The sequence below is a fragment of the Ovis canadensis genome, chromosome 21 (assembly GCF_042477335.2).
Source record: "Ovis canadensis isolate MfBH-ARS-UI-01 breed Bighorn chromosome 21, ARS-UI_OviCan_v2, whole genome shotgun sequence".
Classification (NCBI taxonomy): domain Eukaryota; kingdom Metazoa; phylum Chordata; class Mammalia; order Artiodactyla; family Bovidae; genus Ovis; species Ovis canadensis.
In genome coordinates, this window is record NC_091265.1 from 60770889 (window position 1) to 60796031 (window position 25143).

Below are 25143 nucleotides of genomic sequence, written 5' to 3' on the forward strand. Positions count from 1 at the left end.
CCTGGTTTCTCCATCTGTAATACTGCTGCTGCTGCTAAGTCGCTTCAGTCGTGTCCGACTCTGTGCGACCCCAGAGACAGCAGCCCACTGGGCTCCCCCATTGCTGGGATTCTCCAGGCAAGAACACTGGAGTGGGTTGCCATGTCCTTCTCTAATGCATGAAAGTGAAAAGTGAAAGTGAAAGTGAAGTCACTCAGTCGTGTCCGACTCATAGTGACCCCATGGACTGCAGCCCACCAGGCTCCGCTGTCCATGGGATTTTCCAGGCAAGAGTACTGGAGTGGGGTGCCATTGCCCTTTCCAATCTGTAATACTAGGTAGTTGGATTCAGTCTTTAAGTTTGGGAGGCCACAGGCCGAATATTGCCTGCCAGAATATTGTGTAATCTTCTGGGGTGAGTCACCTAACCATCTCTGAGTCTCACTTGGCATATCTGGTGCATGGATGCAATGGTATTCCCTTCCTCATTCAGACCGTGAGTGTGTAGACTCAGATGTACATGCCATTGGTGTGGGATAAATGATGCTTGTGATCACGGTGATGGTTCTCAGCAGGGCCCATGGCGGACACCCAGTACATTCTCCCCAATGACATCGGCGTGTCAAGCCTGGACTGCCGCGAGGCCTTCCGCCTGCTCTCGTCCACAGAGCGTCTCTATGCCCACTACCTGTCACGGGCTGCCTGGTACGGAGGCTTGGCAGTGCTGCTGCAGACCTCCCCTGAGGCCCCCTACATCTATGCCCTGCTCAGCCGCCTCTTCCGTGCCCAGGATCCCGACCAGCTGCGCCAGCATGCCCTGGCAGAAGGCCTTACTGAAGAGGAATATCAGGTTAGTTCTCTCAGGCCAACCTGCATTCTGGGTGTGAGGGGCCAGGAAGCAGGGGTCCAATGGACTCTCTGTCTCTCTCTGGATTAGATCAAAGGTTTTAAACACAGGGACATCCCCTCCTGGAGTCTCAGTCTTCTCATCTACAAAATATGCCTGAGGGTCGTCTGTACCTCTTAGGGTTGTGGCCCCCTGATGAGATAACTGATGGCTGTTATGATGATCACAAGAGCTGTGGAGTAGAGGAAACAGCTGTGGAGGTTTGGAGACGGTAGAGGAATGAGTTCAGTGTAGGAATCTGGAGGTCTGAGTTCTGGGCCAGATCTTCCTCCACCATGTTGCATGTCCCTGGGCAGAATGTTCTGCCTGTCCTTTTGTTTTTATCTGGTCTGTGGGTCTATTGGCCAAGGAATACATGAATGCATTCTTAATGCTTTACAGCATTGCAGAAAGGCACAAAATAAAACACAAAGATCATTTTTTCTCAATGCCTAGCCAAAGGTAACCACCAAAGATGGTGGGGTGTATAGCCTTTTCAGTCCTCTGTGTATACTGGATACCTGTACAAGTAGAGATGCACATGTGTTACTTGCTTCTTTTCTCTTTCATGTATGAGATCACATGCTATAGATTCTTATGAGTTCTGCTTTTTTTCACTGAACACTATATCTTGGAGAACTTCCATGGGGTACATAGAAATCCACCTCGTTCTCTTTTATTGACTGTGAAGCATTCCATAGCTTTGTACGCTGTTATCAGTTTAATCCTTTGTATATTGATGGACATTTAGGTTGTTTGTGATTCTTACAAACAAGACAAATAAGCATCCTTAAGCATGTGTGTGACTAGGATCTATTTTTAGAAGGAGAATTGCTGGGTCAAAGGCTCTGTACATTGACAGTTGACTAGTGTTGTTAAATCATTTTCTGAAAAAGCTTCTCCAAGAATGTATGAGGATATAGTTTTTCTATATGTAAAATAAAGGGATTAGATTGCTTATCTTTGTGCTGAGGCCCAGGCTGTTTCTTCTACTTTTTGTTTGAACTTTGAGTAATCACATCCCATCTCTAGGCCTTGATTTCCTCATTAAAAGAGAGAATAGCCGGGAAAGTTAATGGAAAAGTGCTACCCAAGTATTCACTATTTGCAGTGGGATTGTTTTGTTTGGAAGTAGCAGAAACCCACCTCAAATTGGCTTAAATGAGAGGGAAAAAAAATCATGACTCCCAGTTTCTGGTCTGGCATGTTGGGAGCTTAGATGTTGCCCATCTCTTCTAACAAGTAAAAAGCTGAAGAAATTGAAAAACCAACAACTCTTCTTAGATCCTTAAGAGAAGTGAGGTTCCAGAGCAAACTGCAGCTCCCAAAATTGGAGAAACAGACAGGCAGGTACAGAGAGTCACAACTTACCAGAGCAAAAACTCATGAACAGAAACCTCCATGGAACCAGTGCTGAGGTAGGAAAATTGGAACTGTAACTGATGAATTGCTAAAGGCTCAGTGTGGACAATTCTGACAGTTGAAAACTCCAGGGGGAACTGGACATAAGGGGGCCCCCACAGTTTGGGGGGTTTTACCTTCAGGAGCTTCACCTGGTTCTCACAGTGAATTTCAGAGAAAAAAAATCCCTCTTGCTTCTGGCAGGGGGAGGTGAGAAGGAGCCATTTAAAAAATATGTTAGAGCATTCTGTTCTTAACATGATCTTCCCTCAGGAGAAACTATTTAACCAGAAGCAAACCTGTTAGGGTTTTATTGGAGCCTAACTGATCTGGAAGAAGGGAAACACACAACTCTAGACAGCTCTGACCATCCGGTCCCATCTAAAAGGAGTGGGAATATGGGGCTGAGAAGAGCATGTCAAGTTCAAAGTCCAGCAGCAAAGGCTCACTAAAATCATGGGACTCTAGAACATTCCCCCTGCCACCATTCCTTACCGTCCCACTACTAAAGGCCTATTTATGACGGTTCCTTTTACCCAGCACATCATGTCTGGCTATCAAGAAAAAAATTACAAAACATTCTTAAAGGCAGAAAACACAGCTTGAAGAGACAGAGCAAGTATCAGAACCAGACTCAGATACGGCAGGGATGTTGGACTCATCAGACCAAGAGTTAAAACAACTCTGACTAATATTCTAAGGGCTCTAATGGATAAAGTAGACAGCATGTAAGAACAGATGGGCAGTTTGGGATTAACATATATACAGTACTATATATAAAGTAAGTAAATAACAAGGACATACTATACAGCACAGGAAACGATACTCAGCATCTTATAATAACCATAATGGAAAAGAGACTGAGAAAGAGTCTGAAAAAATGCTAGAGGTCAAAAAATACTATCAGAAAGGAAGGGTACTTTTGATGGGCTTAATAGTAGACTTGACACAGCAGAGGAAAGAATCTCTGAGCTTAAGGGTATCTCAATAGAAGCCTCCAAAATTGAAAAGCAAAGTGAAAAAAGACTGAAGAAAATAGAATAGGATATCCAAGAACCATGGGACAACTATAAGGAATATAACATGTATATAGTGATAAAACCAGAAGAAGAAGAAGAAGAAAAAAAACCAGAAGAAATACCTAAAATAGTATTGACTGAGAATTTCCGCAAAGTAATGTCAGATACCAAGCCACAGATCCAGGAAGTTCAGAGAACACTGAATAGGATACTAAATGCAAAACAAAAAAGAAACAGACAAAACCTCCATATAGACATATCATGTTTAAACTACAGAAAATCAAAGAGAAAGAAAGAACCTAGATGGAAAAAAAAAATCTACAGAGGAACAAAGATAAGGATTACATCTAATCTTTCAGAAATCTGGCAAGCAAGAAGAGTAGACTGAAATATTTATAGTGTCGAGATAAAAAGCCAACAATCTAGAATTGTATGCCCTGTGAAATTACCCTTTAAAGTGTAGTGGAAATAAAGACTTTCTCAGACAAACAAAAATTGAGGGAATGTGTTGCCAATAGACCTGCTTTGCAGGAAATGTTCAAAGAAGTTCTCTAGGGAGAAGGGAAATGATATAGGTCAGAAACTCAGATGTACATTAAAACAGAAAGGAAAAGCCGTGGTGAAGGAATAAGTGAAGGTAAAAATAAAAACTTTTATTTTTCTTATTCTTTACTGATCTAAGAGATATATTTGTCCAAAATAATAATAGCAGCAATATATCCAACTATGTATGCTTATGTATAAGTGAAATGAATGACAGCAGTGATATGAGGGCGGGAAGGCAAGAATTAGGATTATTTTGTTATTATAAAGTACTCAAACTGCCCATGAAATGGACTGGGATTAGTTATAAATGTATATTGCAAACTCAGCCACTAAAATGTCTGTTGCAAAGTCAACCACTAAAACAAGTAAAAAAAGAAGTGCAATTGATATGCTAAGAAAGGAGAGAAAATGAAATTGTATACAAGGCTAAGTTACAACCACCAAGGTAGAAGAAGAATGGACCACAGGTGCCAGCATGGTTGGGTTCTGGTGACACTCCTCTTTTAGACTGCAGATTGCTGCCTTCTCACTGTGTTTTCACATGGTGGATCATAAGAGCTAGCTATCTGGGGTCTACTTTGTAAGTGCATTAATCTCAATGAGGAGGGCTATGCCATCATTCATGATCTAATCTCCTCCCAAAGTCTCCCTCTCTTAATAGCCATCACCTTGGAGGTTAGGTTTCAACATACTGATTTTGGAGGGGCACAAATATTCAGATCATAGCAATCAATAAATCTCTAGCTGCTGCTGCTGCTGCTGCTGCTAAGTCGCTTCAGTCATGTCTGACTCTGTGCGACCCTATAGACGGCAGCCCACCAGGCTCCCCTGTCCCTGGGATTCTCCAGGCAAGAACACTGGAGTGGGTTGCTATTTCCTTGTCCAGTGCATGAAAATGAAAAGTGAAAGTGAAGTCACTCAGTCGTGTCCAACTCCTAGTGATCCCATGGACTGCAGCCTACCAGGCTCCTTCGTCCATGGATTTGCCAGGCAAGAGTACTGGAGTGGGTTGCCATTGCCTTCTCCGAAACCTCTAGCTAGACTAAGATAAAAGGTGAGAGGTCACAAACTACTGATATCAGGAATGAAAGAAGGAAAAAAGAAAAAGAAATTAAAGAAGGGCCATCACTACAAATTCATGGGCAGTGAATATTCATGGGCAATATCCTTCAAATGGTAATCAAAGAATTACCATTTGAAAAAAGTTCATATGCACAAATTTGATAACCTATATGAAATGGACCAATTCCTTGAAAGACAATCTGCTAAAATTCACACAAGAAGAAACAGATAATCTGCAAAGCTTGTATCAAAGAAATAGAATCAATAATTAATAAACAACCTTCCAAAACAGAAAACATCAAGCCAAGATAAATTCACTACTATACATTTAAGGGTGACATTATACCAATTCTCTACAATCTTTCAGAAGAGAAAAGCAGAAGGAATACTTTCTAACTCATCTGTGAGGCCAGTGTTACCTTAACACCAAAATCAGACAAAGATTACAATGAAAGAAAAGAAGACTACAGACCGATATGCCTCAAGACCATAGATGCAAAAGTCCTCAACAAAATAGTAAATTGAATCCAACAATGTATAAAAAGAATTATGTACCGTGACCAAGTGGGATTTATCCCAGCTATACCAATCTGGTTCAACATTCAAAAATCAATAAATGTAAATCATCACGTCAATAGACTAAAGGAGAAAAATCACACAATCATATCAATAGATGCAGAAGAAACATTTGGCATTTGACAAATTCTAACACCCATTCATGATTAAAAAAAAACAAACAAACTGTAACTAGAAAACTTAGAGTTAATATCATATTTAATGGTGAAAAACTTTCCCACTAACATCAGGACTGAAGCAAGGATCTCCCCTCTCACCACTACTTTTCAGTGTTGTACTGGAAATTGTACCTAATGCAATAAGACAAGAAAAAGAAATTACAGGTATACATATTGTAAAGGAAGACATAATACTGTCTTTGTTCACAGATGACATGATTGTTTAAGTGGAAAATCTGAAAAAATCAACAAAAACTCCTAGAACACATAAGTGATTATAGCAAGGTTGCAGGATGCAAAGTTAATACATGAAACTCAATTGCTTTCCTGTATTCCAGCAATGAAAACGTAGGATTTGAAATTAAGACACAATTCCATTTACAATAGCACCCAAAAAAGTTGAAATAATCATAAATCTAACAATATGTACGGCTACGGCTAAGTCACTTTAGTCGTGTCCGACTCTGTGCAACCCCATAGACGGCAGCCCACCAGGCTCCTCTGTCCCTGGGATTCTCCAGGCAAAAACACTGGAGTGGGTTGCCATGTCCTTCTCCAATGCATGAAAGTGAAAAGTGAAAGTAACAATGTGTAGAAGACGTATATGCAGAAAACTATAAAACTCTGATGAAAAATATCAAAGAAGAACTAAATAAATGGGGAGATACTCCATGTTCATGGATAGAAAGACTCAATGTTGTCAAGATACCACTTCTTCCCAACTGTATCTATAAATTCAATGCAATCCCAGTCGAAATCCCAGCAAGTTGTTTTGTGGATACCGACAAACTTATTCTAAAGTTAATACGGAGAGGCAAAAGACTCAGAATAGGCAATACAATAATGAAGGAGAAGAACAAAGTTGAAGGACTGATGCTACTCTAGTTCAAGATTTACTATTAAGCTACAGTAATCAGGACAGTCTTCGGTTGGCAAAATAATAGACAGTAGATCAGTGCAGTAGAATAGAGAGTCTAGAAACAGACCCCCACAAATACAGTAAACAAATCTTTGACAAAGAACAAAGGTGATATAATGAAACAAATATAGCCTTTCCAATAGATGGTGCTAGAACAACTAGACATCCACATGGTAAAAAAAAAAATCTAAACACAGATCTTATATCCTTCACAAAAATTAACTCAAAATGAATCACAGTCTTAAATACGAAACTAAAACTCCCAGAAAATAACATAGGAGAAAATTTAGATGACCTTGGGTATGCAGTTGACTTTTTAGTTATAACACCACAAGCATGATCCATGATAGAAATAATTGATAAGCTGAACTTATTAAAATTTTATTTTTCTTTTTCTTGGCCATGTTATGTGCCATGTGGGATCTTAGTTCCTCAACCAGGGATCAAACCCACGCCCTCTGCATTGGAAGCACAGAGTTTTAACCACTGGACCTCCAAAGATGTCCCTAAAATTAAAGTTTTCTGCTCTATGTAAGACATTGTCAAGAGAATGAAAAGATAAGTCATGAATGGGAGAAAATGTTTGCAAAAGGTATATCTGATAAAGATGCCCTTCGGTAGCTGAATCAATAAACAAACCATGGTATATCAGACAATGGAACATTAATGCTAAAAAGAAGTGAGCAATTAAGCCATGAAAAGACACGGAGAAAGTTAAATGGATATTGCTGGGTGAAAGAAACCATCACAAAAAGGGTGCATACTGTATGATTCCAGCTATGTGGAAAAGGCAAAACTATGCAGCTAGTAAGAAGATGGGTAGTTGCCAGGTGCTGGGAGGGGATATAGAGCACAGAGGATTTTTCAGACACTGAAACTGCCCTGTATACTTCAGAGTACTGTATCATGTATAATGGCAGATATGTGTCTTTATACATCTATCCAAACCCATAGAATATACAATGTCAAGAGTGGTCCCTAATGTAAACTATGATCTTTGGGTGATGAAGTGCCAAGGTACATTCCTCAGTTGTAAGAAATGTACCAGACTCGTGAAGAATATTAACGAGGTGGAGGCTCTGCCTGGCAGTGGGGTGGTGGGGTCGGGCAGGGAGCGCTTTGGGGTAATTTCTACTTTCCACTCAGTTTTGCTGTGAACCTGAAACTACTCTATAGAATAAAGTCTATTTTTAAAAAAGAGAATTATGGGCTCATATAATTGAAAAGTCCAGGGCTAAAGAGGCTTCAGTCATGGCTGGATTCAGAGACTCAGGGATACCATTGCGATGCAGTCTTCATCGCTCAGTTTTGCTTTCTTTTGTCACCTTAGTAGGGGAGCTCTAGGGGCTTTGGACTTGATTCCTGGTGTGAAACAGTAGCTCTTCACCGCTGGGAAACTTCCTGGTCAGGCTCTGGCTGGCCAGCTTGGGCCTGTGCCTACCCCTGGAGTTGGGGAAGGGAGATTTTGGCCCATCCCAAAAGAAAGCTGAGGCCATATTACCAGAGGAAGGGAGAGTAGATTTGGAGCCTGCAAAAGCCATAGAGTCGTCAGCCAAGGCCCCTCCATCCCTAACATTTTGATGCCTCCAGCGCCAGCTGCCTATCAGATGGGGGCTAAGGACAGGCTTCCTACAGGAGGTGAGATGCAGGTGGCTGAGAGGGTGCTGATATGAAGGGAACAAGGTGGATGAGGGCTTGGATGTATCCATATTTGGAAGCTGTTGAGAAGACCCGTTTGGCTGGACCGTGGGTGTCTGAAGGTTGGGCCATGAAAGCAGCCCAGCCTGGCGCCTCCTGGGATGTGGGTCCTGCCCCCTACATCTCCCCACCTCACCCATACTGCTTCCTCTGGGGTGTTAACATCCCAGGAGGGACCCTCCATGGGGTGGGGAGGTTGCGTTTCCTCTGACGCTCCCATCCCCCAGGCGTTCCTGGTCTACGCCGCGGGCGTCTACTCCAACATGGGCAACTACAAGTCCTTTGGCGACACCAAGTTTGTTCCCAACCTGCCCAAGGTAAGCTGAGGAGGGCTGGGGAAGGTGGGCAGTTTGGGGCTGGTGGGGTGGAGTGGGGAAAGAAGCAGATGGAGCCCCCGCGGGAGTCAGGCTTTGGCCTTTGACCAGCATGCCGCACAGCCTTGGGTCAGCCACTCTCCCAGGTGCTGCAGCGACCTCCCAACCATGCTGACCTGAGGGACAAATGAAGGGAGGCTGTGGAAGGGTTCTGAGCACCGTTTGGTGCTGCAGAGTTGGGGCTGTTGGTCACCCCTGGAGACAGTGGAGGAGAGTGGACACAGGGAGTCCTTCTCTGGACCATAGGGCTCGGGCCCTTCTGGGGCAGACCCAGGTCTTACACCAGGGCGCTCAGTCCCTACTCTGCACATGACTGGCCTGACGATCTTATTGACATACAGCCTCTGACCCAGCCAGCTTGAGCAGGCAGGTATGAGGTTCTGCTTTTCTCTGGCAAGGTCAATGCTGCCAGTCTGTTGACCACCCTCTGAACCAGAAGGTCTTAAACTATGGGAGAAGAGCTTGGGGATAGCTGGGGGGCTCCAGAAGGCAGGTTGGGTGGTGCGGCCTTGGCCAGGCCAAGGACCTCCCTTCCCCTGCAGGAGAAGCTGGAACGTGTGATCCTGGGGAGTGAGGCCGCTCAGCAGCACCCAGAAGAAGTTAGGGGCCTCTGGCAGACCTGCGGGGAGCTCATGTTCTCGCTGGAATCGAGGCTTCGACACCTCGGGCTGGGGAAAGAGGTGAGGCCCCAGCCGTGCTAGGGGGTGGAGGGGATCATTGAGGGCCACCTGGCCTGGAGGAAGGGGCAACCGATGGGGAGACAGCGGGCTGTCCATCACGCCTGAGGCCAAGCTGCTGTCCAAGGCAAGGCTCAGCGTCGTCCTCAGTAAGTGGGTTAGATGGAATGCTTTCTGAATGCCCTCCCAGTTCTGACATCCCAGGATGCTGTGTGCCGGGAGGAGGGAAGGAGAGACGAGCTGAGAGCTGGGGGGAGCTGGAGGCGGGGGGCTGGAAAGGAGGGGATCCAAGCTTCCCACATCTGGAGGCTGCTTAGGAGTCGCGTGGGGTGAGGGACGCAGCGAACCTTAGGGGTGGATCTGTGAGAGGCTGGCGCAGAGCTGTAGGAAGGCTGGGGATGGCCCTGTGTGTTGTTTGTGTTCCAATTTTCTTCCCCTGGAAAGAGATTGAGAGGGACCTCGGAGGCTGCTAAGAGGAGGTGCAGGAAGTCTGTGGCTGGAGAGGGTGGCCAGGAAGGAATTTACCAGCTGCCCCTGCAGCTCCAACCTCAGCAACAACTCCTATTTCCACTCTGCCCTTTCCCCAACAGGGCATCACCACCTATTTCTCTGGGAACTGTACCATGGAAGATGCCAAACTAGCCCAAGACTTTCTGGACTCACAGGTTTGGGGGATGGGCAAGTCGGGGTAGTGGCTTGTTGGGGTCCCCTTGGCACTGGCGGCCACTCCTGGGTCTCAGCTTGAGCCCAGAGGCACAGGCATCAGGGGTCCTTGAGGTGGAGAAGACTGGGGAATCCTTATCTAAGGGTCAGCATGAGTGCCCTGATGGAGCCGCCCCCACTCCACCCCAGGCTGAAGGGCCTTGTGACAGCCTCAGGGAAGGAGGACACAGAATATCAGAGCTGCTTCAACTGGGCTCTGGTGTCCATGTGTCAGTTTCACCTCCCAGCTCAGACACTCAGTGACATCCCTTATCTGGGGCTTGAGGTCTGCCTCCTATAGCCCAAGTCAGTTGAGGTCATGAAGTGTCTGGCAGGTGTGATCGTATGTGTGTATGTGCATGCTCAGACAGGTCCAGCTCTTTATGACCTCGTGGACTGTAGCCCGCCAGGCTCCTCTGTCCATGGAATTTTCCAGGCGAGAATACTGGAGTGGGTTGCCATTTCCTACTCCAGGGGATCTTCCCAACCTAGAGGTCAAACCTGCATCTCCTGTGTCTCTTGCACTGGCAGGTAGATTCTTTACCACCAAGCCACCTGCGAAGCCCACTGTCTGGCGCAACACTTAGTAAAAGTGCTGTGTGCTGAGTACTCAGTGTACTGAGCCGAGCAGGAATCTGCCCTGGCGCGCCCACCCTGCTCCCTTCCCTCCCAGAAGACTCTGGGTGGTCCCCCCAAGGCCTGGCCCGCTTTGCCTCTGTGTCTTCTCCCGCAGGTGTGCCCACTGTCCCTCCCTTCCACCCCACTGCCCACTCTGGATTTACTCTCCCCCAAACCCTGCCCTGTCTTTTCCAGAACCTCAGTGCCTACAACACACGGCTCTTCAAGGAGGTTGGCCAGGACGGGAAGCCGAGCTACGAGGTGCGGTTGGCTTCCGTGCTGGGCACAGGTGAGCTCACACCCCCCTTCTTCTCCCTCTTTAGTGTTCCTGGACCAGCGTGGATGGGGCAGGAACCCAGGACAGGGGTTAGCTGCCTGCAGTAGCCACAGGGAGTAACAACAGTCCTACTAGCTATGGCGGATGGCGATGGAGGCTTACTGGGTGCCGAGCCCTGTGCCATGCTCAGCATATGGTGTTTCTAGGAGGTGAGCACCCCTAGCCCTGGAGCTGGTGGTGATGTAAAGCTAGGGGAGACCTGAGGGCAGAGGAAGGGCCTTGTTTCACTGGTGAACATCACTGCGGCAAGCCTCTAATGGGAGCCGAGTGTTGGCTGTGGTCCCCATCCTCCAGGCAGTGGTGCAGAAGATAACAATTCATGTAAACAATGGAAATAGAGGCTGGACCATATGTCTCATGATGGCCTAGAGGAGAAATCCAAACTGCACATCAATGAAGGCTTAATGGAAAAGGTGTCCTGGAGGTTGGGGAGAATATAGAAAGGTAGTGGTGGGGAACTTACTGAAAGGTTGTTGCTGAGCCATGAAAGATGCCGGGATTCTTGGCCTCCAGAGGAGAAGAGTCCAATCTGGGGCCAGAGACAAGGCTCGATCGCTCAGAGCTTTTGTGTGATCAAATTTTATTAAAGTATAAAAGAGATAGAGAAAGCTTCTACATAGACATCAGAAGCGGGCAGAAAGAGTGCCCCCCGCTGCTAATCTTTAGCCAGATGTTATATAGCTAATAGCAGTCTGCTAATTAAAGAAAGGAAATGCCTCAAAACACAGAGATTGGCACCAGGCCCCTTACCCACAACATGCATTTTGAGATAACATTGGCACAAGGTGAGTTGTCCCGGGCCATAACGTGATTGACATGAATCTCGGAGAAAGGCAGATTTCCAAGCAAATAACATAGTTTCACTAACATAGATTAGGAGAACAACATATGAGTAGAACATACTGGTTTGTCAAGGCAGTTCTGAGCCTTTAGGTGGAACCAACTTGAAGACAGAGTCTAGGGTAAATACATAGTACATTAACATAGCTAAAGACAAACATTTCCATAAGAAAAATATATTGGTTAGCTCTAGGTTTGAGAAAAGTTAAGTTCAGGTGGAACCAGGTGTTCTTATGGTAACACTTTAAGAGAAACCTCTTTTTAAATCTGTATAGAGAAGGGGAAAAAATCTAACCCTTGTGGTTTGTTTCCTCCTGCCGCTTAAGAGAGAGATAAAAAATGTCTGACACTTGCATCTTATTTCCTCCATTTGGAGACCCCTGGCCTTCCTGCCTGTTACCCTCTCATTGCTAATCCCTGCTTCCTAAATATCTCTCAAAGTAGTACCTTCAGGGTAAAGCCGAGATTCACTTCTAAAGGCTCCATCGTTTGGAATTCCTTGGTTATAAGTGAAGAAACCTATTTGCCTCAAGCAAAAGAGGACTTTGTAGGCTTGAGTAATTAAGAAGCCCAGAATAGAAGGGCTTCAGGCACAGCTGGATCCAGTTGCTCAGATAGCGTTCTCAGAAATTTTTCTGTCTCGGCTCAACTCGCTTCACTTCATCCACAGCAGGCTGCTCCCACAGAGCCTGATAGCCACTGGCCTGGCTGTTCCAGTAAAAAGAGGGCCTTTTTCTCCCAGAAGTAGTATCTGAAGATCTGGAAGTGGCTCAAGCTTCTCTGTTTTGGATCTCCCATTTATATGAACCAATCCTTGTGGCTAAGGGACTGGTCTCTGATTGTCTAGATCTGGTTCCAAGCCTACCTGACAGTCAGGTGATAAGATCAGCTCCTCCCACTGCCTGGACTCAGGGTGGTTGGTGGGCGGTAGGTCCCAAAGGAAAACTGGAGTCTGTTACCAGGTGAGGGGGATATAGATGCAGTGTTGAGACAAGCATCCAGGCCTCTATGAAGACCTATGTAATCTGGCCCTCCCTTCCCCAACCACCTCCCACCTCCTAGCCCCCAGATAGACTCTGGGCCACAGCCATGCTCAGCAACTTCCAATTTCCTGAAAACCCCACGTTCTTACCTACCCACTCCAGGCCTTTGCACAGTCTGTTCCCTGTTCCCCCCAGAATGTCTCCTTTCCCTCCAGGTGTTCACCTGATGAGCACCCATTCGTCCTGGAGACCAGGCTTGGACCTCACCTTCCCAGGACCCTTCCCTGTCTTCTCATAGCCTCTTTGCCCATCAGCACACCCAGTAATTTCCTGGTTATTTTTCTGTTGACTGCAAGCTCCTTGAGAGGAGGACCTTTGTGTTTCATTCACCGATGTCTCCCCAGCGGCCAGGCCTTGGTAGATCCTCAGATGCCAGGCAAATGAGGCCGGGTCAGGGACTGCACTCCTGGTGGAGGGAACAGCAAGAGCCAAAGCGAGGTGGTGGGAAAGTTTAGGGTTCGGCATGTATGTAGATCGACTTGACCAGGGCTGTCAACCGAAATGCCTCATGCGGCATCTTCATACTGTTCGTGGCAGCCGTGCTCCAGAGTGAACATCCCAAGGGAGCCAGGCAGAAGCTGTGTCGCCTTCTGCGACCTGGCCCTTGGCAGCCACAGTGTCTCTTCTGCTGTAGTCATAAGCCTGCCTGCCCCTCTTCAAGAGGAGGGAATAAAGCCCCCACATTCTCATGAGAGAAGTCACACTGGGAGATAGGAAATACTGTGGCCATATATGGCCAAATATATATATATATATATATATTTAAAAATATAATCTGGAAGCATATCTCACATCAGGAGATAGGAAATACCATTACCATATATATGTAAATAAATATATATATTTAAAAATATAATCTAGACGCGTGTTATATGGATCAAAGATAACAGGCAAGATACAATGGTATTAATATGTCATTGCTTCTCTAACAAATAGCCACAAATGTAGCAGCATGAAAAACTCAAATTTAGGGACTTCCTTGGTGGTCCAGTGGTTAAGAATCTGCCTTCCAATGCAGGGGACATGGGTTTGATTCCTGCTCGGGGAACTAAGATCCCACATGCTGTAAGGCAACTAAGACTGCGTTCTGCAATGAAGACTGAGTGCAGCCAAAATAAAAATAAAGTAAAAAATTAAAAAAACCCGCAGATTTATTCTCTTATGGTTCCGGAGGTCCAAACTGGAGTCTCTTCTGGGGAAATCTTCCCTGCCTGTTTCAGCTTCTAGAAGCTGCCTGCATCCCTCAGCCCACGGCCCCTTCCTCACGTCTCGCCCCGTCCTTTCTTCTCTCATCACATCTACTTCCCTCCACCCTCTTGTCTCCTTTCTATAAGGACCCTTGTGATTATATCTAGGGTAGGGATAGCTTTTTAAATACAATTTGCCACACTGGGTTTGAATCCAACTCTGCTACTTGCTGCTGTGTGACCTTCAACACCTGACTTAACTTCTTGGTGCCTTAGTTTCCCCATCTGTAGAAAAGAGATGATAATTTCCCTCTCCCCACAGAGTTGATGTGAGGTTTCATTGAGTTAACACATATAAATCACTTAAAACATTTCATGTTACAGAATATATATATATATTTAAAATATTTGTTTGATTGTGCAAGGTCTTATTTGTGGCATTCAGGATCTTTTATCTTCGTTGAGCATGCAAGATCTTTAGTTGTAGCAGGCGAACCCTTAGTTGCGGCACATGGGGTCTAGTTCCCTGACCAGTAATCAAACCCGGGCCCCCTGCGTTGGGATTGCAGAGTGTTAGCCACTGGACCGTCAGGAAAGTCCCTCATATATATATTTTTTTGAAGATGAAAGTTTATAATTTCTGTGAGCAACGGGGAGCCATCAAGGATGTTAGAGTAAATGAATGTCACAGTGAGAAGCCTGCTGGAATGTCTCACACTCGCCTTTCCCCTGAGCGATGATCCTTCTTCCCTCAGAGCCTAACCTGGACTCCGAAATGACTTCCAAGCTGAAGAGCTACGAATTCCAGGGAAGCCATTTTCGGGTGACCCGCGGGGACTATGCCCCCATCCTCCAGAAGGTGGTGGAGCACCTGGAGAAAGCCAAGGTAGGGGGCGCTCTGGGCTGAGGTGTGCCGCTCGCTGCCCCTCTGGGCAGCAAAGGCGGGTACCAGGATGGGGGGGTGGCCTGAGGCTGACCAGCCCCTGCTCACCCCCAGGCGTATGCAGCCAACAGCCACCAGGAACAGATGCTGGCCCAGTACATAGAAAGCTTCACCCAGGGCTCTATCGAGGCCCACAAGAAGGGCTCTCGCTTCTGGATCCAGGACAAAGGCCCCATCGTGGAGAGGTGAGGCGCCAGCCTCCGTTCCGCCCTGCCCTGCCGCCTCCTGCCCACCCCTCCTCCATCTCAGCCCTTCTCTCCCCCAGTTACATCGGGTTCATCGAGAGCTACCGAGACCCCTTTGGTTCCCGTGGAGAGTTTGAAGGTAACTTCTGGGAGGTGGGAGGTCAAAGTGAAACCCTTCTGCCTTACCCCTGATGATTCTGCCATAGTAGAGAGTCAGCAACAGCCATCGATGACTCGTCGTGGACTGGACACCTACCTATCTTCACTCATTTTGATAATCTTCGTCCTATGAGAATTTCCCTCCTCACTTCACAGATGTGGGAACTGAGGCAGAGTTGTGGGGGGTGACCCACCCCAGGCACCTCGGCTCTGAGTCACTTTGCCGTGCTGCCCTCTGTGTCTGGTCCAGGCCCAGGCTCCAGCTTTGTCGCTTAACCCCACCTCTGAGCCTCCATCACTCCTTTTCAGGTGTCATGGAAAGTGAGGTATTATATGCAGACAGCTCAGCACAATGCCAGGCATGTCAGTGGTGCTGGGTCGATGAGAGCAGAATTAGCGCTGTGACTATGAACTTGGCTGCTGTCATCCCAGGGCAAGTGAGTGGCAGGCTGCCTCGGCCTTTGTGCCCAAGCCCAAGTCGCAGCAGCCTCAGTCTTGGAGGTTCCCCCTTTGTACATAACTCATCATGATTATTAGAAAAGTAATCCATGTTCATGGTCAAAAATTATGAAAACACACACCAAAAATAATCAACTGTGACTGCACCCACCCCAAAATTAAAGTTTGGAATGTACTTTTTGTCTTTTGCTTTTATAGAGAGCGATGCTTAGAAATGTACGTGTGTAATTTAAAAATCCACACTTGTAAGTAATTGGAAAAGTACAGTCGTGTGTAGGATAAAATGTGAAATCCTTCTTTCACTACCTCTCCTATATCGCTCCCCTCCAAAGGTCACCAGAGTTCACAGTTGAGTACAGGTCCTTCTAGACCTTTCTCTAAGCATTCGCGCACACACACACACACACACACACACTCATGTTCCTTTTAAGTCATCTGGGTAAATGAGATTATATTCTGTATATTCTGTCACTTGCTTTTTTCACTTAGTCATGTATCTCGGATATCTTTTCCTATCAGTATATATAGACCTACCACATTCTTTTAAATAGGTGTATAGTGTTCATAGTATATCATAAATAATTTCCCATAACATTTGATATTGTACTCCATGTCTGCCAGCTGCGTGGTGTGCCATCACATAGCTGTCCCCTGATTTTTTAATAATCCCCAGTTTGCTTTTTGTGCTTTGCTATTTTAATCATCCTTTCTTCTTGCCCTGGTGTGGTGGTTTCATCAGACAGAGTAAATCCAGATAGGGAGCCTTTGCCAAGCCCATCCCTTGGCCAAGGTTGTCCCCTTCCTTAGTCTAGGTCAGGCTTTTCCAGGGTGTAGTCTATGCAGAGTTAGCAGGAATTATTCAGGGACTTCCCTGACGGTCCAGAACTTCAGACTCCATGCTTCCACTGCAGGGGACATGGATTTGATCCCTTGTCAGGGAACTAAGATCCTGCATACTACAGCCAAAAAACAAAAAGAAGGAAGAAAGATTCAGGGAACTAAGATCCTTCACGCTACAGTAAAAAAAAAAAAAAGAAGATTCAGTATGGAACAGCAAAGAGTCTCTGCTTGCAGGACTCCTCAGTACCTTTAATATGCACATGTGCATTGAGAGCCTTGAAGAAGTTGGAGATAGAGTATATAGTGTTACCCAAACTTCTTTGACTAGGGAGGTCTTTCTTTTTGAAGGCTCTCATAGAAAATGTGTTCTGTAGAGTGCAATTTTGAAAATAGTGCTTTGAGCCAGGAACTCTTAACTGTATTAAATCTGAAAGGATCAGCCCCAGCCCTCCAGTGCAGCAGCCTCACTCACCACCGTGTAAGCCAGGAGCTCTAGCCGTGCAGGACAGCTCACAGTCCCCCCAAAAAGAAGAGCATCTTTTTTTGCTCACATAGTCCCTTCCACTGGGCATCTGATCCTTGATCCTTTCCCCATCACCCACGAGGTACTACTCCCCACATACCCCTTTAAGATCCATCTCAGGACATTCTCTGGTAGTCCAGTGGGTTAGGACTCCATGCTTTCCCTGCTGTGGCCCCTGATCAGGGAACTAAGATCCCACAAGCCACCTGGCATTGCCAAAAAAAGTTTTAAGAAGTTTAAAAAGATCCACTTCAGTTGTTACTCAGCAACGCCTTTTCTCTGTACCCTGCTCTCCCCAAAACAGGGACCTCCATGAAGGCAAAGTGTAGGCCCAGGTTCTCCCGAGTGGCCAGCACAGGCTCACTGCGCCCAGCAGGCAGTCAATGCCTGCATAATGGCTGAAAGTCTATTAGAGGAGAGGAGGAGGGTGTGGGATCCCCCAACCCTGCCCGCTCACAGCCCCTCTCCCCCACAGGCTTCGTGGCCATGGTGAACAAGGCCATGAGTGCCAAGTTTGAGTGGCTAGTGGCAAGTGCGGAGCAGCTGCTGAAGGAGCTGCCCTGGCCCCCAGCCTTTGAGAAGGACAAGTTCCTCACCCCCGACTTCACCTCCCTGGACGTTCTCACCTTCGCCGGCTCCGGCATTCCTGCCGGCATCAACATCCCCAACTGTGAGCTTCCCTGGAGGGTCCTGCCCGCCCCCCATCCCTGCCTGAACAAGACGGGGGCTCCCCAAACCCCCTAGGAGACGCCACTGAGAGTCACCCCCTCCCCCTCCACGCACTCGCCCTGGCCACACATCACCCTGCTCCACTTACATTCCCAGCCTGTCCCTCTGACTCCTTGCCTGTGACCCTTGACCTTTGCCCTTGCCCTTTTCTCCCTGGTCCCCTTCCCACCTTCTCCAGATGATGACCTGAGGCAGACAGAAGGCTTTAAGAACGTGTCCCTGGGGAACGTGCTGGCCGTGGCCTATGCCACGCAGCGGGAGAAACTCACCTTCCTGGAGGAGGAGGACAAGGTGGGCACTGGCACGGGGCCTGGCCTGACCTCAGCTGATGCAGGAGGGCGGAACAGGCCAGAGCAGGGAAAAGGACGGGGCTTCAGGCCCAGCTCTGCTGCTTCCCTGCTATGTGACCTCGGGTCCTTGGAGCCTGTTTCCCCAGCCGGCAAACAGTGGAGGCAGCCCTTTCCTCGTGGGTTGTTGCCAGGATGAGATGGGCTCTGCAGTGCTCATTGTGGGGCTGGCAGGTGGTAGACCTTTAGCAGATGTGTGCCTCACGATGGGCCCTCAGGCTGGCACGGGGGCCGTGGGCAGGCTGTGTGACTGTGGTGGGGCAGTGGGCAGTGTGGGTCTCTGCTTGTCTTGGCAGGACCTGTACATCCGCTGGAAGGGACCCTCCTTTGACGTGCAGGTGGGGCTGCACGAGCTGCTGGGCCACGGCAGCGGCAAGCTCTTCGTGCAGGTAAGAACTCGAGACCAGGGGCTTCCCCAGCAGTCTAGTGGTTAAGACTCTGCGCTCCCAATGCAGGGGCCCGGGTTCAATCCCTGGTCAGGGAACTAGATCACGTGCCACAACTAAAGATCCTTCTTACTGCTAAGGATCCCACAGCTAAATGATCCTGAATGCCAAAATTAAGACCCAGCACAGCCAAATAAATAAATTTTTAAAAAAAAGAATAAGGGGCTAGTGCTGGTACCAGTGGGACCCTCCCCAGTTCTAGGCCCAATGGCTCCGCTTCCCCATAATCAGCTCCCTGGAGTGGGGAAGCTGGCCGAGTCTTGGCTCCCAGTGTCTCACCCTCCTTCAAGATGTCCCAGGATTGAGTGAGATCTGTAGGACAGGCCAGCGGAGGCCCCCACCCAGAGTCTCCCACACAGAATGACTTGCCCAGGAAGCCTGCCCTGAGAGTATGACCCAGGCAGCCCCAGGAGCAGAAAAGCTGGGCAGGGGCGGTGTCTGGACGCCACCAGTCCTGAGGCTGCAGCACTGTCTTTGTACTGCTGTTCCCTGGAGCCTGTACTTTTCCAGGTATTGTAGGGAGCTCCCCCTTCCTGTGGGCCAGCCAGAGTGGCTAGAGCCCCTCAACACCTACTCAGGGAATATGAGAAACAGCCTTATTAGCAGGCCAGGCGGAGCCCACTGTGGACTGCACAGATGAGAGGACTGGAGGCAGGCAGGGTGGGGTCTGCTCCTCTTGGGGGCATGGCTGCCTCTCTGAATGGGGATCAGTTGGGCCTGGAAGTCAGAGGATCCAGAGGGCAGCTGATGGGGGAGCATTGGGCTTTGTTTTGGCTTCGAAGTCTCAGGGAAGTGGCGACAAACATAGCCCCTCTGTGGTCTTATTATCATGTCCTCTCCCTGAGCCTCAGTTGGCCCATCTGTAAAATGGGTTTCCTGACTCCTACCATATGGCTCTTGTGAGGAATAAAGGTGAAGCCCTGGGATTTGCCTGGTACCCAGTAGGCCCTCTGGAAATGGGTGTTGTTGTTGAGACATAGTGCACAGATATTGTGTGCTCTAATTCTGCTCTGGGGTTCTTAGTCTCTGAGCCTTAGGTTCCTCCTTTGTGAAGCGGGATAATAACAGAACCTTCCTAGGAAGATGACTCGGAGAAGGCAATGGCACCCCACTCCAGTACTCTTGCCTGGAAAATCCCATGGACAGAGGAGCCTGGTAGGCTGCAGTCCATGGGGTCGCTAAGAGTCGGACACGACTGAGCAACTTCACTTTCACTTTTCACTGTCATGCATTGGAGAAGGAAATGGCAACCCACTCCAGTGTTCTTGCCTGGAGAATCCCAGGGATGGCAGAGCCTGGTGGGCTGCCATCTATGGGGTCGCACAGAGTCAGACACGACTGAAGCGACTTAGCAGCATCAGCAGCAGCAGGAAGATGACTTAAAGGGTTAAAAGGCTGGTGCACGAATGACACTTGGCACATGGAGAGGATGGTGAGGGTGCTGCTTTCAAGGCAGAGAATCATGTGCTGTGGCTTCTCTGCAGCAGAGGGACCACAAAGGTGAGGAGCCACCAGGCCTCATGGCCCACCCACTGGGACGTCTCCAGCTGGGGTCTGGAGATACTGGGTCTGGGTCTTCACGTGACTTTCTGCACGTCTCTCTCCCTAATCCCCGGCCCATAGTGTTGCTCTCTGTGCAGCGGGGTAGGTGCCTCAGGTTCTTCTACCTCTTGGGGCTCTGAGAGGTGTCACAGAGCAGGTGTGGAGGCCACCGCGTGTCATGGACCTGCCTCTCCTGCTGTCTGCTCGCTGCTCCCTGGCTGCCTTTCTGAGCCCTTGGATCCCCGGCTGAAGGCCTAACCTGGGCCCCAGAGTACCCCACCCTCACCTGCCCAACGTTCATGACCCTTCTCCTGCAGGACGAGAAAGGAGCATTCAACTTCGACCAGGAGACTGTGATCAACCCGGAGACAGGGGAGCAGGTGACGGTGGCCTGGGTGGAGCTTCAGGGTACGGGGAGGGGGGCCCAGGTAGAGTGGCAGCCACCCCTAAAGCCTGCTTCCTGGGCTCCCCCTCCCAGATCCAGAGCTGGTACCGGAGCGGGGAGACCTGGGACAGCAAGTTCAGCACCATCGCCTCCAGCTACGAAGAGTGCCGAGCGGAGAGCGTGGGCCTCTATCTCTGCCTCCACCCCCGAGTGCTGGAGTATGAGCCGCAGCCCCGGGTGGGGGGTGGGAGTGCTTCTCTGTGGATGGGGGGTGCTGGCAGGGAGGGCAAGGCCCAGGCCGCCTCTGACCCTGCTCCGCCACCTCTTCCCTCACTCCCCCAGGATCTTTGGCTTTGAGGGGGCTGATGCGGAAGATGTGGTCTACGTAAACTGGCTCAACATGGTTCGTGCCGGGCTGCTTGCTCTGGAGTTCTACACCCCTGAGGCCTCCAGCTGGAGACAGGTAGGGGCTGGGGGACCCCTCAGGAGGGAAGGGTCTGTCCTGGGGACCAAGACCAGGATTCTGGGTGTAGGGATGGGACAACTGTATCTACGAGGCACATGAACTGGGTTGATCCCAAACTCTTACCACATGTGAGGGCAAGTCACATCACTGTTGTAAGCCTCAGTGTTCCTGCCTGTAAAATGGGAGTAATCGTCTTCTTGCCCACCTTTAAGGAACAATCAGATGAGATGATGTTACTATGACCACTAACAGATGATGCATAGGACTCACTCTGTGCCACTAGGTTCTAACCAGTTTATATGAACTGAGCCATTTGTCCCCAGTGTCAGCCTAGGTGGTAGGTACTGTTATTACCTTCATTTTAGAGATGAGGAAATGGAGGCACAAAGAGATTAAGTAACTTGCTGGCAAGTAACAGAGTCAGAATTTGAATCCAAGCAAACTGCCTCCAGAGCCATTAGACTACGCTGTTTGGCTATGAGAGGTACTTTGGAAACAGGATAGGCAGGGACTTCCTTGGTGTTCCAGTGGCTAAGACTCTGCACTTCCGCTGCAGAGGGCCTGGGTTCAATACCTGGTTGGGGAACTAGATCCCACATGCCACGACTAAAGATTCTGCATGCCACAACGAAGACCTGGTGCAGCCAAATTAATTGATTAATTAGTTTTAAAAAAAAAGAAATTCAAAGCAAAAATTAAAAAAAAAAAAGAAAGGAACAGGGTAAGCAATAGAAATCTTTTAAAAAGTCAGCGAAGTCTATTTTGAGGAGGCAATATTGGGTCATCAAAAGAACACACATTTTAGAGTCAGGAAACTTGGGTTAGTCCTTGTTCTCTCTTACCAGCTGTGTGACCCTGAGCAAGTCACTTCACCTCTCTGGGCCTCTGTTTTGTCATCTGTAAACTGGGGATTAAGATGCCCTCTTGATTCCACAGAACTGACTGCAAACAGGATTGTGGAGGAGAAAGTGGCTCGGGGTAGCAAGGAACCCTCTGGGGTAACTCCTGTCATCAGGGCAGGGTGTGGAGCAGAAGAGGGCAGGGTGGGTGATGAGGGGGAGCAAGGCGCTGGGTCCTGCCTGGAAATGGCCTCCCTGTGCCCCAGGGCAGCCTGCCCTTCCCTGTGAGAGGAGAAGGGAAGCATTTGAGGGGAGAGGAATTAAACACCAAAGGACCCACAGGGTGGGAGAGGATAAAATGACAATAATGATTGACAGTTAGCAACACATATGATACATCAGGCCTTGGAACGAACTCTTGATACTGGTTTGGCCAAAGATCGTTCCAGCAACATCTTAAGGAGAAACCTCAACGAGTTTTTTGGCCAACTCAATAGTTCTTATCTTGGGCCTACAAATGATTCCTTTCTCTTTGGCCCTGGCAGGCCCACATGCAGGCCCGGTTTGTGATCCTGAGGGTCTTGCTGGAGGCTGGCGAGGGATTGGTTACCGTCACTCCCACCACAGGCTCCGATGGGCGCCCCGATGCCCGGGTCCACCTTGACCGCGACAAGATCCGGACGGTGGGCAAACCTGCCCTGGAGAGGTTCCTGCGGAGACTCCAGGTAAGCAGGGGCCTCTTGCCTCAGAGGCTCCCTCCAACTCTGCGCACTCTGTAACAGGGAAGGCTTCTTGGAGTAGGTTGTGTTTAAGCCGGAAATGGGAGTGCCAAGGAGGAAGCAGCTGTGAAAAGATCTGAGTGCAGAAGAATCAGAGCGTAAAGGCTGGTCTTGGGACTGGAAGGAGCTTAGAGGGTTGAGGGACAAAAAAGGAGGAAGCCTGGAGCTTGGTAAGTGAAGGAGGGAAAGACAGTGTTCACTGCAGTCCTGGTTTCTCTCCCATGTTGGGATGTTTAGAGTCAGGAGACCTTTTGGGGTTCTGGTGCCAGGACTAACCAGCTGCGTAATTGCCTTGCTGCCCTCCACTTTTCTCATCTGTTAAATATATCACCTGCCTCACCTGGCAGGAATTCAGTGAAACAACATACATACGGAACTGAGCAATAAAATGGAGAAGGCAATGGCACCCCACTCCAGTACTCTTGCCTGGCAAATCCCATGGACGGAGGAGCCTGGTAGGCTGCAGTCCATGGGGTCGCTAAGAGTCTAACACGACTGAGCGACTTCACTTTCACTTTTTATTTTCATGCATTGGAGAAGAACATGGCAACCCACTCCAGAGTTTTTGCCTGGAGAATCCCAGGGACGGGGGAGCCTGGTGTGTGCCGTCCATGGGGTCACACAGAGTCAGACACGACTAAAGCGACTTAGCAGCAGCAAAGCAATAAAAATCACGTTATCCAAGCCGGTGTGACACCAAGTGTGGTCCAGGGACTAACAGCAGCAGGAGTACCCAGAACATGCAGATTCTCAGACCCCACCCCAGACCCCCTGATTCAGAAACTCTGAGTGCAAGGCCCCAAAACCTGCATGTTTACTAGCCTTCCAGGTGATCCTGACACTCAGCAAGGCTGGAGAACCCCTGATGGTGACCCACTCCTTACTGGGCAGTGCCTTCCATCAGAACAGGGTCCTGCTGGCTTTGCCAACCTGAAGAAGGTCCAGCCTTCAATTCAGCAAATATCTCTCTACGATTATACTCCCACCTATTTCCAGAAGGGATTTAAGGCATTTTTCCTTAAAAGATATATGTTTGGCCATGAAAGTAAAATAAAGTTAGAAATGAAAAAATATTAGATGCCCAAGGCAGTGCCATGTCCCAGATTTGATTGTGGAATAGAAAGCAGACATTCGTGGGAAATTGAGTGAACTCTCAATAAAGTCTAGAGTTTAGTTAAAAGTAACGTACACATTTTGCCCAATGTTGACAACAGATGAAACTGGGCCAGGAGCCCATGGGAACTCTCTGGGCTATCTTTGTGGCTTTTCTGTAAATCTAAAATTATTCCAAAACAGTTTATTAATAATAATAATGTCACTAGATAAAGGAATCAAATCCACCAAACCCTAGGCCAGTATTGAACTGTGACTTAGTGACTGAACACAGAGCATTCCGTCTTAGAGACTGAAGCAGGTGGATCTTTGTCCAGGATCATTCATTCAGCAGAATGGACAGTGTCCACAGCGGTGGCTTTACAGAACATACAGAACATGGAACAGGAGATACAGAACATGGAAGCATTTTTTGGTGCGGCTGTTTCTTTCACCAGCCCCCTAGGAAAACCCAAGAGCACAGCAAAGAGCTAGCCAGCAGGGAAGATGGAGGCTTTTCCACAGGGAAAGCCTTCAGCCACGGGATTACAAATAGTCATAGCTTTGGCTCACCCATATTGTAAAACCCGATGAGGTGAGATATAAATCTGTATTTCTGGCTTCTTGGAGGGCCTGCCATCAATAGACTTAACTCCCTGGAACTGAGCCGTGGCCACTGCGTTTGGCTATCTACACATGCTCCACTCTCCATTCTGCCAGGTCCACTTCCTGTTTCCTGTACCTGCCTTAGTCACTCACTCATGATACCACCTGGCTCCCGTGGACACCCCTGTCGCCAGCTCTCTGGTTGAAGCTCCTGGTGGCTAACATGTCCACTTCATGAATCTATGTTCACACGCTGGGTGTTAAGTATTATGCAAAAGAGAGAAAGGTGAGACAGTCTCTCTAACCTTCCCCCAGGAGTTCCCAGTCAGTTTTAATTCCTGCAGAGCTAGGGAAAATCATTCTACCCCTGGGCCTAAGAGGAGGAGGCTTACCCAGAGGGTGCCCTAGTCCTACTTTTCCAGCAGCAAATTGGCAGAATAAGTAAGGATCAGAGCCACAAATGTCAGTTATTTGGAAGAGAGCCAACTAGATCTCTTAGTCCTAATCTTTATAATCACTGAAACTAAAAATAGGCAGCTTAAACAGATTTTAGATCCAGCTGAAGATAAGAGAAGTTACAGAGCATGCCTCATGTGTGCTAAGTCACTTCAGTTGTGTCCAACTCTGTGCGACCCCATGGACTGGAGCCTGCCAGGCTCCTCTGTCCATGGGATTCTCCAGGCAAGAATACTGGAGTGGGTAGACATGCCCTTCTCCAGGGGATCTTCCCGACCCAGGAATTGAACCTAGGTCTCCTGCATTGCAGGTGGATTCTTCACCG

At 48.3% G+C, this 25143-nt stretch overlaps 1 protein-coding gene across 4 annotated transcripts in view; it reads left to right on the forward strand.

Annotated features, from left to right (window-relative positions):
• DPP3 (dipeptidyl peptidase 3) overlaps positions 1–25143 on the forward strand; it is a 32619-nt gene that overhangs the window by 1867 nt on the left and 5609 nt on the right. For 2 of the 4 annotated variants that reach the window (XM_069566334.1, XM_069566331.1), the window contains exons 2-16: positions 552–829; positions 8472–8561; positions 9161–9298; positions 9886–9960; positions 10811–10904; positions 14778–14908; positions 15020–15150; positions 15231–15289; positions 17607–17801; positions 18039–18151; positions 18504–18596; positions 20513–20575; positions 20674–20798; positions 20923–21043; positions 22431–22610. In XM_069566334.1, coding sequence (XP_069422435.1) covers positions 560–829; positions 8472–8561; positions 9161–9298; positions 9886–9960; positions 10811–10904; positions 14778–14908; positions 15020–15150; positions 15231–15289; positions 17607–17801; positions 18039–18151; positions 18504–18596; positions 20513–20575; positions 20674–20798; positions 20923–21043; positions 22431–22610 — 1878 coding nt within the window. In that variant the 5' untranslated portion in view covers positions 552–559. The remainder of the gene's footprint in view (positions 1–551; positions 830–8471; positions 8562–9160; positions 9299–9885; positions 9961–10810; positions 10905–14777; positions 14909–15019; positions 15151–15230; positions 15290–17606; positions 17802–18038; positions 18152–18503; positions 18597–20512; positions 20576–20673; positions 20799–20922; positions 21044–22430; positions 22611–25143) is intronic. The other 2 variants (XM_069566332.1, XM_069566333.1) reach the window with 1 other exon arrangement.